The sequence below is a fragment of the Pinus tabuliformis genome, chromosome 1_1, assembly GCF_031772625.1.
Source record: "Pinus tabuliformis cultivar Carrire ecotype Pingquan chromosome 1_1, CPIR1, whole genome shotgun sequence".
In the NCBI taxonomy this organism is placed as follows: Eukaryota; Viridiplantae; Streptophyta; class Pinopsida; order Pinales; family Pinaceae; genus Pinus; species Pinus tabuliformis.
In genome coordinates, this window is record NC_142297.1 from 544676106 (window position 1) to 544692603 (window position 16498).

At 38.1% G+C, this 16498-nt stretch overlaps 1 protein-coding gene across 1 annotated transcript in view; it reads left to right on the forward strand.

Annotated features, from left to right (window-relative positions):
- The first annotated feature begins 5042 nt into the window (after positions 1-5042).
- The window catches only part of LOC149214256 (uncharacterized), a 39519-nt gene continuing 28063 nt past the window's right edge, over positions 5043-16498 (forward strand). The window contains exon 1 of the mRNA XM_089389345.1: positions 5043-5928. Within this exon, the coding sequence (XP_089245471.1) occupies positions 5043-5928 (886 nt within the window). The remainder of the gene's footprint in view (positions 5929-16498) is intronic.

Sequence of the window (16498 nt, forward strand, 5' to 3'; positions counted from 1 at the left end):
ACAGATCTAAGGGTTCCACCAAACTAGATGGAAATATCCCGAGCCCTGATAATTCTCACACTTATGCAAAGCACAAAATTGTGCATAAGCAAAGATCTGAAAAATTCCCCACTTCCTCTTGCCTTAATTTCAAACACTGATTGGGGAAGGAGTGAAGTTTGACCCAAATATAACCCAAAAAAAGTCAACAAAATCCCAAAATATTCCATTGTTTTGGTGTACAAATTTCCCCATGGTTAACACCTTGTGAACTTAGAATACTACACAATTATTTAACAAAAGAATTGGTACATCGTAGAAAATAGATGGGCATATTGAAAATAAGCAAAAAAATTCTTAACAAGTAGAAAACATAGTGAATGGTGCCTCCACAACTTAGATAACTTAAATGCCTCGATGCCTAAAGAACAAATCACTACAGTTATATCTTGTCCACTGATCTTAGACTATCAAGTAATCCATTCTTTGTGCTTGTCCATTGATCTCAAAGTATCAAGTAATCCATTATTTGTGCTCTATGTGATTGCAATAAGAGCTCATAGATTGATCTCTTTGATACCATTATTGTTCATTTACATCTTATCTACATGCGAACTTTACGGAAAATGTTCATAATTGACAAAATAACTAGCGAACTTTACCATGGCTATTGTCTTCTTAAGGATGTGGCTATGTAGCCATAAGCCAAAAGTCCATAAACTATGTCCATAAATTCAAAAGACACGACCTGTCATTCATGAAAATATCTCTAACATCTTCTCTTTCAATGTTTCTTTTGCAATTATGCAATATTGTAAAAGAAAATATATAAATATATTATAAATTGACTCAGTTATCTCATTAAGACATTTCGTTACAATATTTTCTTAAGAAAAACCCACGTGGTAGCAATGTCCATAAACAAATGGTAGTGACATTGCCACCACCTTGCTCTTGTTAATATTTCAATATCATTTGCATGATTATGATACCAAACTTCAACTTTTCCCAACTTAATAATCTTATCCGCCTATATTTGCACCTTTTTTGAGCAATTTTTAGTAATTATTAATAATTAAATAAAAATTCTAAAAACAATATTCTAAAATATAAACACTTACCACATGTAATGTACCTCAATATCATACTTTTTTTAAAATCTCTCACACTTTCCTTGTGTATTCAAGCTTACTTGCGAATTTTCCTCTAGTAATATAAGCACTAATCCATTATCAAGAACTTTATATGAGGTATTTCAATTTGCAACCTACACTTTCTCTTGTTAGATCATTAATAGGTTTTCAACCTCTTTGGTTATCCTTAATCACCTGGTAACTTTACTATATAAACAAAGGGGATTGTTGTAACATTCAACCCAACTAAATCATCTAAGACTTTTTGACACAACTATGTGCTTATTTGACATCCTACATCCTTTGAGGTATTTTAATTTGAAACATTTGCAACCTCTTTGGTTATCCTTAATCACCTTGTAACTTTACTATATAAACAAAGGGGATTGTTGTAACATTCAACCCAACTAGATCATATAAGACCTTTTGACACAACTGTGTTCTTATTTGACATCCTACATCCTATGAGGTATTTTAATTTGCTACCTATATTTTCTCTTGTCAGATCATTAATAGGTTTGCAACCTCTTTGGTTATCATTAACCACCTTGTAACTTTACTATATAAGTAATAGGGATTTTTTAACATTCAACCCAACTATATCCCAAACCTTTTGACACCAATATGTTCTTATTTAATGATTCCCTCGACCTGGTTAAAAGTCTGGATGCTTATTTGATTTAACATATCTATATATTAAGTGTAGCCCTACCCTTGGCCTTATCACTATGCCATCATACTTAAGTTCTAACTTTAAATCAAAATGAGACATCATGGTAATGGTCACAACATGGTCTATCCTTAAGTTGGGGCAGACCTAGTTATTAAATGTTTTGATTTACATTGGGTTCTTGCAATTACAACAACTAGCATATCCCTGCAACGGGGAAAGGTAACGCCGAAGTGGTTGAAAAAGGTTGAAAGAGGAGAGTTATTTGAATTGTTAATGAATCATCAATAGAGGATTTATTTAATATGTTTTTTTTTAATGGTTCATGAATAATTAATAAAATCTCTTTGCCAAGAATAAAATGAAGCATAATTAATATTCATAACAAAAGTAACAAAATATTTTTAACCCAATTTTGAGAAGACAAAATAAAGCAATAAAATAGATTAATTTATCACAACCATTCCAAAAAATTTAGAGTCTTATTGCTCAATGCTATTAGTTTTTTTGTCAAAAAGAAATTTGGTTTTCATTTTTTTATGCAATGTAAAATGTTGTCTACTTTTTAATAAGAATATATAAGTTAAAACTATGTTAATTTAATAAGAATATATAAATTAAAATATGTTAATTAGACAACTTCATTAAGAAATTCATTACAAAATAGATTTGTACTAATCACTACAAATTACACTCACTCAATCCATTAAAATCACGTAATTCATTAAAATATATCGAGGAAACAAAATAAAACCTTTGATAGAAATATCTTTAAATATTTCCTTTTTCATTTTTTTTGTGAATGGATAAAGGATTTTGGTTGTAATCATCATGTGATGGAAATGATTCATCGTTAATGTGCTAAATAAAGATGAAAATTATGATAACAAATTATATTTGGGATAATAGTGCATTGTATTTGTGGGCTTGGTGACATTAACGTTAAATAATTACTGCCAAATATACACACTCCATTCATTCAATTTTTGTAGACTTGATTTCCCTCACGTTTTTTTGAGCATCCATTTCTAGCTTGTTAACCTTTTCAACGAGACTTGTCAACAATTTGACCATAATGTAATTTACGTTTTCTGAATTCATACTTTACAACATAGAATGGAAAAATAGTCGTGACAAAGTCTATTTTGGCTAAGATGATGATAAGTTAAATTGCAGTATAAAACAATTACTAATGTTTACTTCTTCAACTTGCCAATTTTTTCTCTAATCATTTTCTAATAATGTCATTCCTTTCCAATAATAATTCAAAGGAAATTTATAGTAAAAGCCCGCTGCTGCTGTGCGCGCGCACGCGCCTGACCATCGAACCCGTTTGCTGCTGCTTGATCGATCAGCTCCATGGATCCTCCGGATCCGCCTGGTGGGGATTCAGAACTGCAACAAGCTTTCTCCAAACTGGTTAAATCTCTACCACAGCAAAGACCAAGGCCAACAACAACCAAGTTCGTGAAGAAATTAGATGTTTTACAGGAAGTTCATCTGCCTCCGACTATCCCTCGCATGGCAGCCATCTCCTTAGCAGAGAAAGGCTTAATAGGGCAATTTACAGGACTATGGCCCTCGCCCAAAACAGTGCAAAGGTGGGTTGAACGAAACTGGGCAGACAAGACCCAAGGGAAAATATCCATCAGATTCTGTGGCAGAGGATATTTTACCTTTCACTTCGAAACTAAGGAAGACAAGGACCTAATCTTCAGAAACGGGCCTTACTTCATGGATTCCAGGGGTCTCTACCTCAACAAATGGACCCCGGATTTCGATCCAGAGCTAGACATACCAAGCGCAGTTCCAGTCTGGGTCAGGCTGTCCCATCTCCCTCTTCACTGCTGGGGTGATGATTCGGTCAAAGCAATAGGAAACGCGGTCGGAAAATACATAGATCGCAGTGAACCCAAGGATAACATGCAGGCCTGTGCGCGGATTTGTGTTGAAGTTGATCTGGGACGTGGACTACCGGAAGCAATCAAACTGAAAGTAGACGAGTGGTGCCATATTCAGCAGTTGGACTACGAACAGATACCCTTCAAATGCAAGGTATGTCACGAATATGGCCATTTTGCAAATATATGCCCTAAAATTATTAATGTAGAATCAGAAGAGCAAGAAGGGCAATGGGAAACTGTTAAAAGAAAAAAAACATCTCCTCCTCTGAAACCTTTGGAATCTGAAGTCCCTGAGCCTTCTCTCCAACAACCCAACCATCCTCATTCATCCCATCAGCACCCTTCTTCGTCCTCTCAGCAGCCCCCTCCTCATCATCCCTCCTCACCCCCTCGACCCTCAGATCCTTCCATTCCTCCTTCTTCTAACCCTTTTGCGGCCCTCTCTGAGGAAGAAACCGAGCAGGATACTTCCCCATCAGATCCACATCTTCATCCCTCTCCCCCTCATACCTCACAACCCTCCCCTGACACCCCCTCTGCAAGGATTACCAGAAGTTCATCGAAGGATCATGGAGCAACCAGCGATATACCCAAAAAACACGGGCCAGGCAGAAAATCGGCTAAACAACATAGAGAAGAAAGTGCACAGAAAGATATTGCCATGGGATCTCAGACTCCTATAGAATCCTTCATTGTTGGACATTCGGATAAAGAAAACAATAACAAAGGCAAAGAGAGGCGAGCACCTCTCCATGCTACCGGTAAATCATGATGAAAATGTTATCCTGGAACAGTAGGGGATTAGGGCACCCCTCCAAGATAGCAACCCTTAAGGAATTAATCCAAAGTGAAAAACCTGAAATCATCCTCATCCAAGAGACAAAGCAAGATCAATCCGAAACCAACAGCATCATCAATCAGCAAAAGCATTACAGCGGTTGTGCCAGTGAAGCAAGAGGAGCCTCGGGTGGCATCCTAACTATGTGGGACAACAGTAAATGGAGCTGCAACTTTGCCAAAATACATCAGAATTGGATCAGTGTTAAACTAGAAAGCAAGGAAAACGGAACAACTGTAAAAATATACAATATCTATTCGCCGAATCAATACAGGGAAAAAGAAGTGTGCTGGAACACTTTAGAAACAAATATAGAAGAAGACCAAGACAACAATCTCATTCTTGCAGGGGATTTAAATCTGGTTTTGCATGCCAATGAGAAAAGAGGGGGAAACTTCAGCCCAGACCCATTCAGAAACCGACTTGAGCACATTATGCGGGAACAAGACTTGGTTGATATAAAACCCAAGAACCGCAGGTACACCTAGAGCAATAGGCGACTAGGAGCAGGCAATATCATGGAGAGGCTTGACCGGTTCCTCATCAATATCGCATACCTGTCCTCCTTCTCTACCGGCCAGTCAAACATCCTCAACATCTCCGCCTCGGATCATTATCCAATAACGCTCACTTTGCACAGTCATTGCCAGCTTGGACCTCTTCCTTTCAAATATTGCTCCCTCTGGAATCGAATCCCTGCAGCTAGAGACGTGGTGGGGCAGGCTTGGACCCAGCATGTGGAAGGCTCCCCGACATATATCTGGGAAACAAAATTGAAGCAAACTAGACAGGCTCTTAAAGCCTGGGCAAAGACTAATTACCAGGAGCCCGAGTTGATCAAAAAGGACATCAAGAAAAATCTTGAGGAAGTGCAGCAAAACATCGAAGTTGTTGGTCTCTCCCAGCAAGCCAAAGAAACTGAGATAAGATTGTACTCCCAGCTGAGACAAACAATAAGGGACGAAGAGACCAAATGGAGACTAAAGTCAAGACAGTTATGGCTGCACGAGGGAGATAAAAATACATCTTATTTCCATAAGCAGGCTACAATTAGAAAGACCAGGAACACTGTGAGTACAATTAGAGATAGTGAAGGAAACAGCTACGACACCCAGGACTCTATAAAAGAAGCAGCCACCAACCATTTCAAAAATCTCCTTACAGAGGACAAAAGTGAGGAGGACTACTCAAGTATACTTCAATACATGACTACAGAAGTCACTCAAGAAACGAACAGCAAGCTCACTCAAGATGTAGAAGAAGAAGAAGTTCAAAAAGCAATCTGGAGTCTTCACCCAGACAAAGCTCCAGGACCTGATGGGTTTCCAATTAGTTTTTACAGAGAATACTGGCAGCTGATCAAAAAAGACCTCCTAAAGATGATACGCTGGGCTCTACGAAAAGGCAAACTGGGGGGATACACCAACTCAACCCATCTAGCCTTAATCCCAAAAGAAAACAGACCCTCCACCTTCTCAAGATTTCGACCCATATCCTTATGCAATTCAACATACAAAATAATTACAAAAATTCTGTCAGCAAGACTCAAGCCCCTTCTCTCCTCTTTGATCTCAGAAAACCAAGGAGGCTTTCTGCCCAATAGACACATCTCTGATTCCATCCTTCTCGTGCAAGAGGCCATTCATTCAAGCATAAGCCGAAAGGAGAAAGGATTTGTCCTAAAGCTAGATCTTTCCAATGCCTTTGATAGGGTTAGACACTCCTTTCTGTTTGCAGTGCTTCATAAAATGGGTTTCAACTTCTCCTTCATTAATATGATCAAAGCCTGCATTTCGAATCCTTGGATCTCCCCCCTGATCAATGGTCGACCTTGTGTTGCTTTCCAATCCTCTCGAGGCCTAAGACAAGGCTATCCCCTGTCCCCCTACTTATTTATTCTTATGGCTGAGTCTCTTAGCAAAGCCTTGGACTACAACCGAAGAATTGGCCTAATCACTGGCATCCAATTTGAGTAAGGTACAAAGAATATCAATCATTCCCAATTTGCAGATCCCTCTTGATGGGAGGAGCGTCCATAACCATAGCAAGGCGCTTCAAAAAGATTCTAGATCAATTCATGGATTATTCAGGAGGGAAAGTTAACCAGGTAAAAAGTTGCATCTATGGATGGAACGCAACAACTCAAACCATCCACAACATTGCAAACACTCTAGGAGTCTCATACAAGCTAAACTGGAGCCACTTCACATACCTAGGGATGCCGGTGAGTATGGGACCTATGAAAGCCGATACATGGAATGAAATCCTTGACAAAATAAAGAGAAAAATCCAACAATGGGGATCTATGTGGCTGAATCCAGCAGGACGCCTTGTTCTTCTAAAATCTGGTCTGTCCTCTCTGCCCATTTATCGTTTTTCTTTGTACCAAGCTCCAATGGCCTTCCATCAAAAAATGGAAAGAGCTCTTAGACACTTTCTCTGGCAAGGAGGAAAAACGGAAAGAAAAAAGTTCAATCTGGTTAGCTGGAAGAATGTCATTCAGCCTCAAGAGAAAGGAGGGCTTGGAATAAGATCTCCAAAACTGCTGAACCTAGCTCTTGGAGCTAAAATAATTTGGAGACTGATTTCAGGGGCCACAGCATGGTGGAAAACGGTCCTAGAGGCCAAGTATCTGAACAACACAAGGCATCAACTCTTGGACACCAATATTCCCAATAGAGACAGCACAAAAATCTGGAAGCTCTGCAAGAAAGTCATACCATTTATGTCCCAAACCATATCAAAGGTCCCAGGAGGGGGGAGCAGCATTAATTTTTCCACTGACAGAATATTAGGACAGCAACCTATGGGATCCAACATAGAAGCAACTCCTGCCATTAGTTGGCTTAATGACAGAGGTATATGGTGCTTAGCTCAAATAACGCAATGGGGAAATCATTCTCAAGCTTGGGCAGGTTGGAAACTTCCAGATTACCCTAGAGAGCTAGAAACAAGCGTCATAGCTTTCAAGAACCTTCTGCAAAGTAAAGCTCCGATACAAAGAGGCAAGCAAGATGGCTATCGTTGGGATCCCACGGGAACTCAATACACAGCCAAGGCAGGGTATCAACATCTTTGCAACAACACCTTCCCATAGGCCATATGGAGTCAATGGAAATTGGTTTGGAGAGCTGAAGCACCCCCTAAAGTCAAATTCTTTTTCTGGCTTCTCCTGAAAGGGAAGATTCTAACAGCAGAAAACTTAAATAAAAGGGGCATTATGGGTCCGTCCAGGTGCCCAAACTGCTGTCAAGCTGAAGAAACAATACAACACCTGTTCATAGACTGCCAGGTAGCAGATGATTGCTGGAGACAGATGGCCTCAATCGGGGAAGTCACATGGGAACCAAAGGCAACCATTGCAGAAACTGTCTACAATTGGAGGAAAAATTGTCCATGGAAAGAAAAGAAGAGAAAATTAACGCAAAGGATATGGAATACTATACCCTTAACCCTTTTTTGGCGCATCTGGCTGGCAAGAAACAGAAAGGTATTTCAAGACAAAGGTTGCAATACTAGAGTCATGTGTCACAAAGCTAAGAATTTAGCGGTGGAAGCAATTATAGTTCACACTCAAGGCAAGATCGATACCACCAATTACAGTGTTGAAGAAAGAAATTTGATCAACTGTGTACAAGGAAACAACACCAGCATCCAGGCACCAAGGCAAGGAAATCTACGATCGAAGGAGACAAGCAGCGTTTGGAAATTGAGACTCAAGGAAGAGGAATTCGCACTCTGGTTGAGCAATTGCAATAGGTTCTACATGTTCTTTGACGACGCCTCAAAATCAAATCCCGGCCTAGCAGGTACAGGGGGTCTTATATGCAATGCCAATGGTGAGACTATTCTTCATTTTGAATGGGGGTTGGGAGAACTATCCAATAACAGGGCAGAGGGATTGGCTTTGTACCAAGGACTCACCCAACTGCTCAAGATAGGAATTAAGAAGGTGATTGTCTTCGGGGATTCAGCAATCATCATCAAACTCATGGTGCAAAGGCAGAGCACGCCAAACACCCTACTGCAGCAAATCAACTGTAGGAACCAGATCCTTCACGACTCACTGGAGGAGGTCTGATATTACCATATATTACGTGGACTAAATAAAGATGCTGACAAGTACGCCAACAAGGCCTGTGAACGTTCCAAAGGCATCCTCAGCTATAATAACGTCTCATCCTTCCAACCGTTACCATGAGAACTCCGCAGCCAGTCAACGTTAGGGGAACAGTAACCAACAGAATCCATTACTGCAGGCAAATCAACAGTGCAAGGGACAGCGTAGGTAAGGTAGAAAGGACTTGCATCAGAATCCAGATTAGGAAATCTACTCGGAGCATGGGAATCAAACATCACGCAGAAGGAAATCGTCCTAACCATCAGATCCCAGATTCTGGCCAAGATATGCGTTGGAAGGTGCGATGGAACATTGGGAAGCGCAGATCTTCCTCCCATCACAGCACTCTGAAAAAGTCTTTATATGCCCCTGGTGTCCAGACTCATCTCCCCACAGGAGAAACTTGTATTCATAGTCTCAAGAGTGGAATAGCCGCTGCTCCTCTCCAAGCAGTCTGCGATAATCTCTTCAAGTTCGAGGTTACTCCCTCAAGCGGCTTCTGCATTTTCAAGAGCGGTGCTGCCACTGCGCGAAAGGAGGCTCTCACCAGTAGTAAGGAAAGTTCTCAGAGGCACCGAGATAAGAAACTAATTAGCGCCTACAACCATTTTCCAGACCCAATGGAGCGCCCAGAATAGTGCTTTCATTGCAGGGACTTACAAGCAGAATTCGAAGAGGTGCGTGCACAACAGCAAGCTTTGGAGGATCAGGTGCGCAGTTTGGAAACTAGGCTTGAAGAACAATGTAAAATTCTCCATGAGAAATACAGGGCTGAGATGAATCTCTTCTTGCATAGAGTTCACTCCCTGCATGAACAGTTTAACAATTTGAGCAACAGATGCGCCCATGCTGAAGAAAAGATATCCATCCTCAAATTTATGATGGATAAAAAATTCAAAGATGCATCATCCTCTTCTAGTGCAAAGTCGAACGAACCAGACATGGACCCAGAAGGATCTATTGCAAGGAAGATAAGTCATATAGACATAGATTAGTCATGGGTTGTAGATGTAAATTTTGGGGCTTGCAGTTTGTAAGAATCTACAGTAGTACAAGCAGTCTTAGGGGCAGTAAAACAAAAGTAAGAATCAAGGAAAGTAATTTTTTTGTAATTCCTTGGATTCAGAATGCTCAGGAAGCATCTTATGTATGGAAAACTGCCTTCTTTTTTTCAGTTTAATACATAGCAACCGAACTTTGTCTAAAAAAAAAATAATTCAAAGGAAATTTATCACTAGGCTTCCAACCATGAGGGGGAATCCATGTAGGATCTTTAATAATGCCATGCTTTCTTATATCCATAAGCCTAGACAAGTCAATCCATGCTCCCCATTTGGGATGATGATGTTTTTCATATGCTTGAGAAAAAGTTCAAGGAGACTCATTTCTCCATTATGTTTATGAGCTTCTGCGCTCAGTGTTGGCCATAACATTGGATTGCATGGAGTCACTTTATTTTATTTATGTATTAAAAAGATTTAGTTGTGTTGTTTGATATATGTCATCTCAATGAATTGCTACAGTTAAAACTTGAAATTTTGATTCTATTTAAGCATGGTGCATATGCACATGAATGTTTCTTTTACAATCCCTCATGAACTAAGTTAAATGAATAGCCACTAGTCCATCTACCTTTCATATCCTTAGGGAGTTTGAGCATGCTTGTTTTATCCATCTCCCTACTAGGTACATTGAAAGACACATCATCCTTTTCAATTGTATGGTCCTACCATTTTGGAGCACCTCTCTTTCGAATTCTGGGTGATGACTATTCATGGTAGTGTGCGAGGTTAAGATTGTTTTTGCTAAAATGCTTTCTATTGAAGCTTACTTCTCAACATACTCCCATTTTATGGGAATGCCATCTTGTTCCACATAAGAAGTGATGTGTTGATCATTGCTACCTGAGACATAGTAAGAAATAAAAACCTAGAGTTACATGGAATCCAACATGAAAGGATTTAAAAGTGAAGTATGATCATTTTACCTTTAATAGGACAATGACTCTCTGAGAAATTAGACAATGTGTCTGTTTACAATGCACTGAAATTTTAATAGTTTCATCAAAAGTCGAAGTACTTGGATGGTTAACCCTCAATGGGAACATAGCATTAAGTTAGAATCCAACATACAGGCTTTACAAATGACAATTGTTTGATTTTCCAAAAGGAAGAAACATTTCAACATGTATGTGGGGCTGACAATCAAAACTTTTTGGGATTGGTTTGTTACAAAAATATCAGTTTATTCATTGCCCCTCTCTAGTAAAAGAGGGTCATATTTGAGGATAAGATGATTAAAAAAAGAAGGAAGAACAATAAGGGATGCTATTAAGATTAATAAACATATCCTGTTTATATGGTAAAGGCATTGTCCAACCACTTTCATCGGAAGTACACCATTTCACCTATGGAATGTTGCCACCTTTGAATCTGATATCACAATATAGTTTGCAGCTTAGATAGGAATGTTGGAATAGACAATGATTCTCTTGTAGTTGGAGCTAAAACATACATACCTGCCTTCTTTGCTTAAATAGGGGGAACAAATATTTCACTACTTTTGCTAGAAATGTATAATAAGATGATGTATTTTCTTTTGTGAAGTAATGAAATATAAGATGCATTTGTTAAAAAATAAAAGTATTTTTGCATTGTCTTGCGTTGTAACATAATTTATTTCTCCTTTACCTTTTCCTTCACTTCCATATGAGGCCCTGGGATTCAAGGAAAAATAAACCAAGATATAATTTAGCAAATGAGATCTAATTTTTGGCAAACACAAACCAAATTTGGCAAATAATTAGCTTCAACCAAGCCCTCAAATAGTGTTCATAAATAAATTGCAACAACAAACATTACACACATTTCCAACCATAAAATAGACAATTTTATCAATGATTCCTTGCATTGATTACGAGCACTTCCATGATGGTTCACTTGCAAACGTAGTAGATTGCATAGAAAAGTGTTAAGTTCACACTGCCTACAGAACTCTGAGATTCTTTTTAGAGACTTTGATGCCAAATTGATATTGCACAAGTACTTGATCCTTGACTTTCTTGTGGATAAATATTGAATTTAATTACAGGGAAGTTGTTTTTAGGGAAAGTTGCTCTCTGAACTTTCTATCCACTGCTTATAGAAATATGCTACATGTCTCTACTAAATAACCTGGGTAGTCCAGTCATATATGTCACTTGTATGAAAAAACACAAACATAAGCATACTCGCCAGTGGCTAGATTGGAGGACCCGCCATTTTCCTCTGGAGCAGTATATGGTAAGAAACACTTTCAAAAGAAAAATGGTTTTTCATTAAAATACAATATAGTACCTGGCCCAATGTAATTATGGTGTGAATTCTTTTCAATTACTTTCTTTGAATACCTTAGACCATTTCGATATGGATATTATATTATGTGTGGTTTCTTTTTTCATTATATAACATTTTATAGCCAGTTCAAAACAGATCAGATCCCCTCCAAGTATTGTTGAAGGGCCACCAAGAAAGTAAGCCTTAGTCCCCTACCCTGTTGTGGGGCTTGGTCCCATCCAAACACTCATTAATGTCTGCCGAAAATATTGAATTTACCACATGCAATAATGAAATTAGATGTCTAAAATAAAATATATAATTCAAAAAGTATAAAAACTGTAGGCTATTTAATATGTATTCTCGACAGACATTTTCACCATTATAAATGTTTCAAAGCATATTTATCAAATTTGAGAAAGTATTTGTCTTTATATCCATTCAAAAAACCATATAATTGATTTGTGTCATGACCCAACACAAGGACCCCAGTCTATGACAAAAAGAGAATAAAGAGTGAACTTCAATTCATTGTAATGAAAAATGAAATGTTATATTTGAAATTCATTTACTAACAAACATTTTAGGGAAAGCTACATATGGGCACATCTCAAATGTTAGTAACATAAAGCCTAAAGTAGGTGCACACGAGTGCACGACGTGACGGTCGGGGCGGATGGTTTTCACACCCCCCGGTCCGTTTCGAATCCTGCGAGCTGCTGCAGCAGCATATGTTGTCCCAATGATGGCATTTAATATGTCTGGATGTGTCTTTCTGACACGCATTTGTAATATATGTATAAAGAAAAGAGGGCCCATAATGCTTCTAAAGGGAACTAGCCCCTCCCATTTCCAAAAAAAAAGTAGGTAAAAGTGGATATGTAACGCTGCATGAGCGAGGCAAGGTGAGTTGATTCACACATGTTGCACTTGCAATGCCTCTTAAGCAAGACAAGGTAGGTCAACTTGGACGTGTTGCACTTGAAATTTCTCATAAGCAAGACAAGGTAGGTCAACTTGGACATGTTGCTACTGAAACATTGTTAGAGATACACCAGGAATGTCAAGTTTAGTCATGTTTCACTTGCAACATTGCATGGGATATGTGGTGGTGGATCTCTACACTTATGTTACTTGTGTTGATGGTTTCATAGTAGCAACATAATGACAATAGTGAAATTGATATGTAGATCATGGGAGAGAAAATATTACATTGAATCCAATTGAGGAATAGAAGTAAATGTAGTCCATTATTATTGTTTCTCAATACTTACTTGTAGTTTGCTTCCTTTATTGCATTATATTACTATTTTTCAATATATCCTCATGGAAGGGACTAACAATCAGAAGGAGACCATGTCCCTCTGTTTTACTTGTGACACTATTTGACACCAAATCAAGGATGATAAATAAATTAATGGAATGCATAGAGAGAGTGTAACTGCCACCAAGATTGTTTGCATGTGGAGAAGTGGACAAGACGAGATGGTCCTACCTATTCAATGTCTAATTGGATAGAATTATTTCGAAGCACAACCCAAGAACGCAAAGGAAACACCATAAACTATGGAAGGAATTAGAGGCTAGTGGGGGGAGGGTAAAATTAGCAACTTGCTTTCTTTTCCCATGAGGATGCCCCAAGCTAGAGTTGGAAAACACTGAAGGCAAAAATAACATCCTATCAATTTGTGTTAGAGGAAATATCATCGCCCACATGGAGAGAATAAATAGAACGCCTCTACCATGAGTGAATTCTCAATTCTTCGACCCCATGCTGATGAAAATAATTGAATAGCATACCTTTGTAGGCCTTCCTTTCTTACTAATCATTGAAGATCCCCTTAATGAACCACTATGGTGAGACAAGCTCTTTGAGCGGACAAATTTACTCAGGGTTGCACAATCCTTTCTCTCTCTATAAAAATCTATCAAATAACATTTGCAACACATGATGTATGCTTTGTATTAGTCATAGGATAGTGGCATGGGAGGTTCTCCATGCCTCCTACATGTTATGGTTAAGACCATTATGGGGGCGTGCTACCATGTCACCTCAAATGTGGCTTGGTGGGATGAAAACAACTTGCCCCCCACCCTCTCTTGATCAAGCACTCCATAAACTTGTAATTTAGTTAAATCTTATAGTTTTTTAACTTTTTGACATTGTAAGAAACATCATAAGTTAAGTGTTTTCATGGCTAGCATAAATTAATTCCAATCCATAATGATTGGCTAATTAATTTGTATGACTACACTAATTTATAAAAACAAATTGATAACTTTTTAAATTAAATCTTTTTAAAACTTAAATATTTATGAATGGATAACGAATTCATAAAAACCATTGATAACATTTTAAAATGAAATATTAAAAAATTATAAATAAATAAAAATTATAATATATAAAATTTTAAAAATTAAAAATTTCTTATTTTATAATTAAAAAAATAATAATTAAAATAAGACAAAAATTGAAAAATGTACCAAATTAAATAATAGTTTCACAAGTACGAAGTGATACCCACCTTTAAAAACAATTTATAATATCTAAATTCAAGCTTCTGTGATCCATGAATGTTGAAAGATCTTTCGGTAAAAATCACATAAAGAAACTATAAATAAGAAAAAAGTGAGTAATGACGGAACAATAAATGAATCTCTACATATTTTTAGGAATACCAGATCTCTACATATTTTCATAATATAATTTTAAAATAAAATCAAATTCCATAAATAATAGTAGAAAAAATATATGAATTTAGACCATGGTTTTACATGTCACACTTCCTTAAAAAATAATGTTTCCTTTTGACTTACCCACAGGGAAGGGTAAGCGAGTTGCCTTTCATGCTGTTAGGATATTCCGACACATAGGAAATAGTTAAGTACAACTTGGTCTAGTATAGAGTTAGGTAAAGTGTGTTTCTTTACTATGTACATTTTGTAACTTACAATCTGACAGTCACGATATGTAGTGATCCAACGGTTCATTCTCTCCTCGGTATTACCGTCACTTGATCCGTGGCTTAACACCCGATTGGTCCATGATCTCTATTTAAAGAGCATGGAGGGTCATTTGTAGGGTAATTCATCTATGAGAGAAGCATATGTAAATTTTCATTCTTTTATTAATAAATTGCCTGAAGTGGCTGCATTGGCTCAGGTCGTGGACTGTTTCCCTCTTTGAGGGTTTTAACCACGTCAAAATATTGGTGTATTGATCTGTGATCTGTTTGTGAGCGGTGTCCTTTGGTGTTATGTCTGAGGAACTTACCCTGTAAATTCCTACATGGTATCAGAGCTATTTGAGGGCCGCGTCCGTTGGTGATCCAAATCTGAAGCCGGTAGAATTGCATCCGACAATCGTTTCCTAGATCTACTGTTTCTGACTGCTTTCAGGCTGAGAGGACTGCTCTGTTGTGTTGGTAGCATCTGTTCCAGTGAGGAACCCCTTTCGTTTCACGCGAAAAGGTTTCCGGTAGCCATAGCTGCGTCATTTTTAAGATCTGGAGGTATACAGTGTTTATTTGCAGTTTACAGTTATTTTCTCTCTGTTTATTTCGGTTTTCAGTTTATTTAGCTTTTTTATTACCAGATCTATACCTTCCATTTCTGCATATGCTCTTTGCCCTGCGACTCTGTGCGATCTGGGCAAATCAGAAACAGAAAGGAAGGATTTTTCTCATGCGTATGCTCTTTTCCACTGTGCCTTAGTGTGATCTCGAAAAATCAGAAACATTGAGGAAAATATTTAGTTTCCGGCTAAAGCTAACTTCGAGCCGCAAGGTTAATTTTTTTTGTGTATGTCCGTGTTGGGTTTTGTGTTTTTTGTTTTGTAGGGAAAAAGAGCTTTCTCAAAGCAAGCACGCAACCCAAAGCATCAACCCCCCTCTCTCTCTCTCTCTCAAACTTTTTGTATAGCTCACTTGGTGCAAAGCTAATTTATGAGAGTAGAGGTCTTGGGTTCAAGTCTCCATTTTGTGGGGGCGAACTTTTTCATTTCCGCACATTCCCGCACTTCGTCGGCGACTTCATCAAATTTTCTTCAAAAAGCCATAACTTCTTCATCCGGAAGCTGTTTTTAGAACCGTTTTTTTGAAACAGCCTAATTTTTCGAGATCTTTCCATTGAAACACTTAGTTTTAGCATCTATAGCTTCAGTTTTTAAAAAAATGGAAAGTCCATGCCAAGTTATTCTTGACAGCACCAACTACTTCCAATGGTGGTCCTGCATTGTGGATTTACTTAGAAGTAAAGGTCTTTACAAAATAGCCACAGGCCAAGAGACCAAACCAAAAGATGAAGACAAGGCAGCTAAATGGGAAAATAGGCAAGACCAAGCATGTGGGTTGATAGGGATGTCTATTTCTCCAGATCTTAGATTCCATATTGCAGAACTTGATACTCCTGATGAAGCAATGAAACAGATTACTAAAGTCTTTGGAGTTAAAAATGAACTTAAAGCCCATCAACTTGAAAATGAATTGCTTACATTGGACCCCAATAATTTTTCTTGCATTGAAGATTTTTTGTCCAAGTT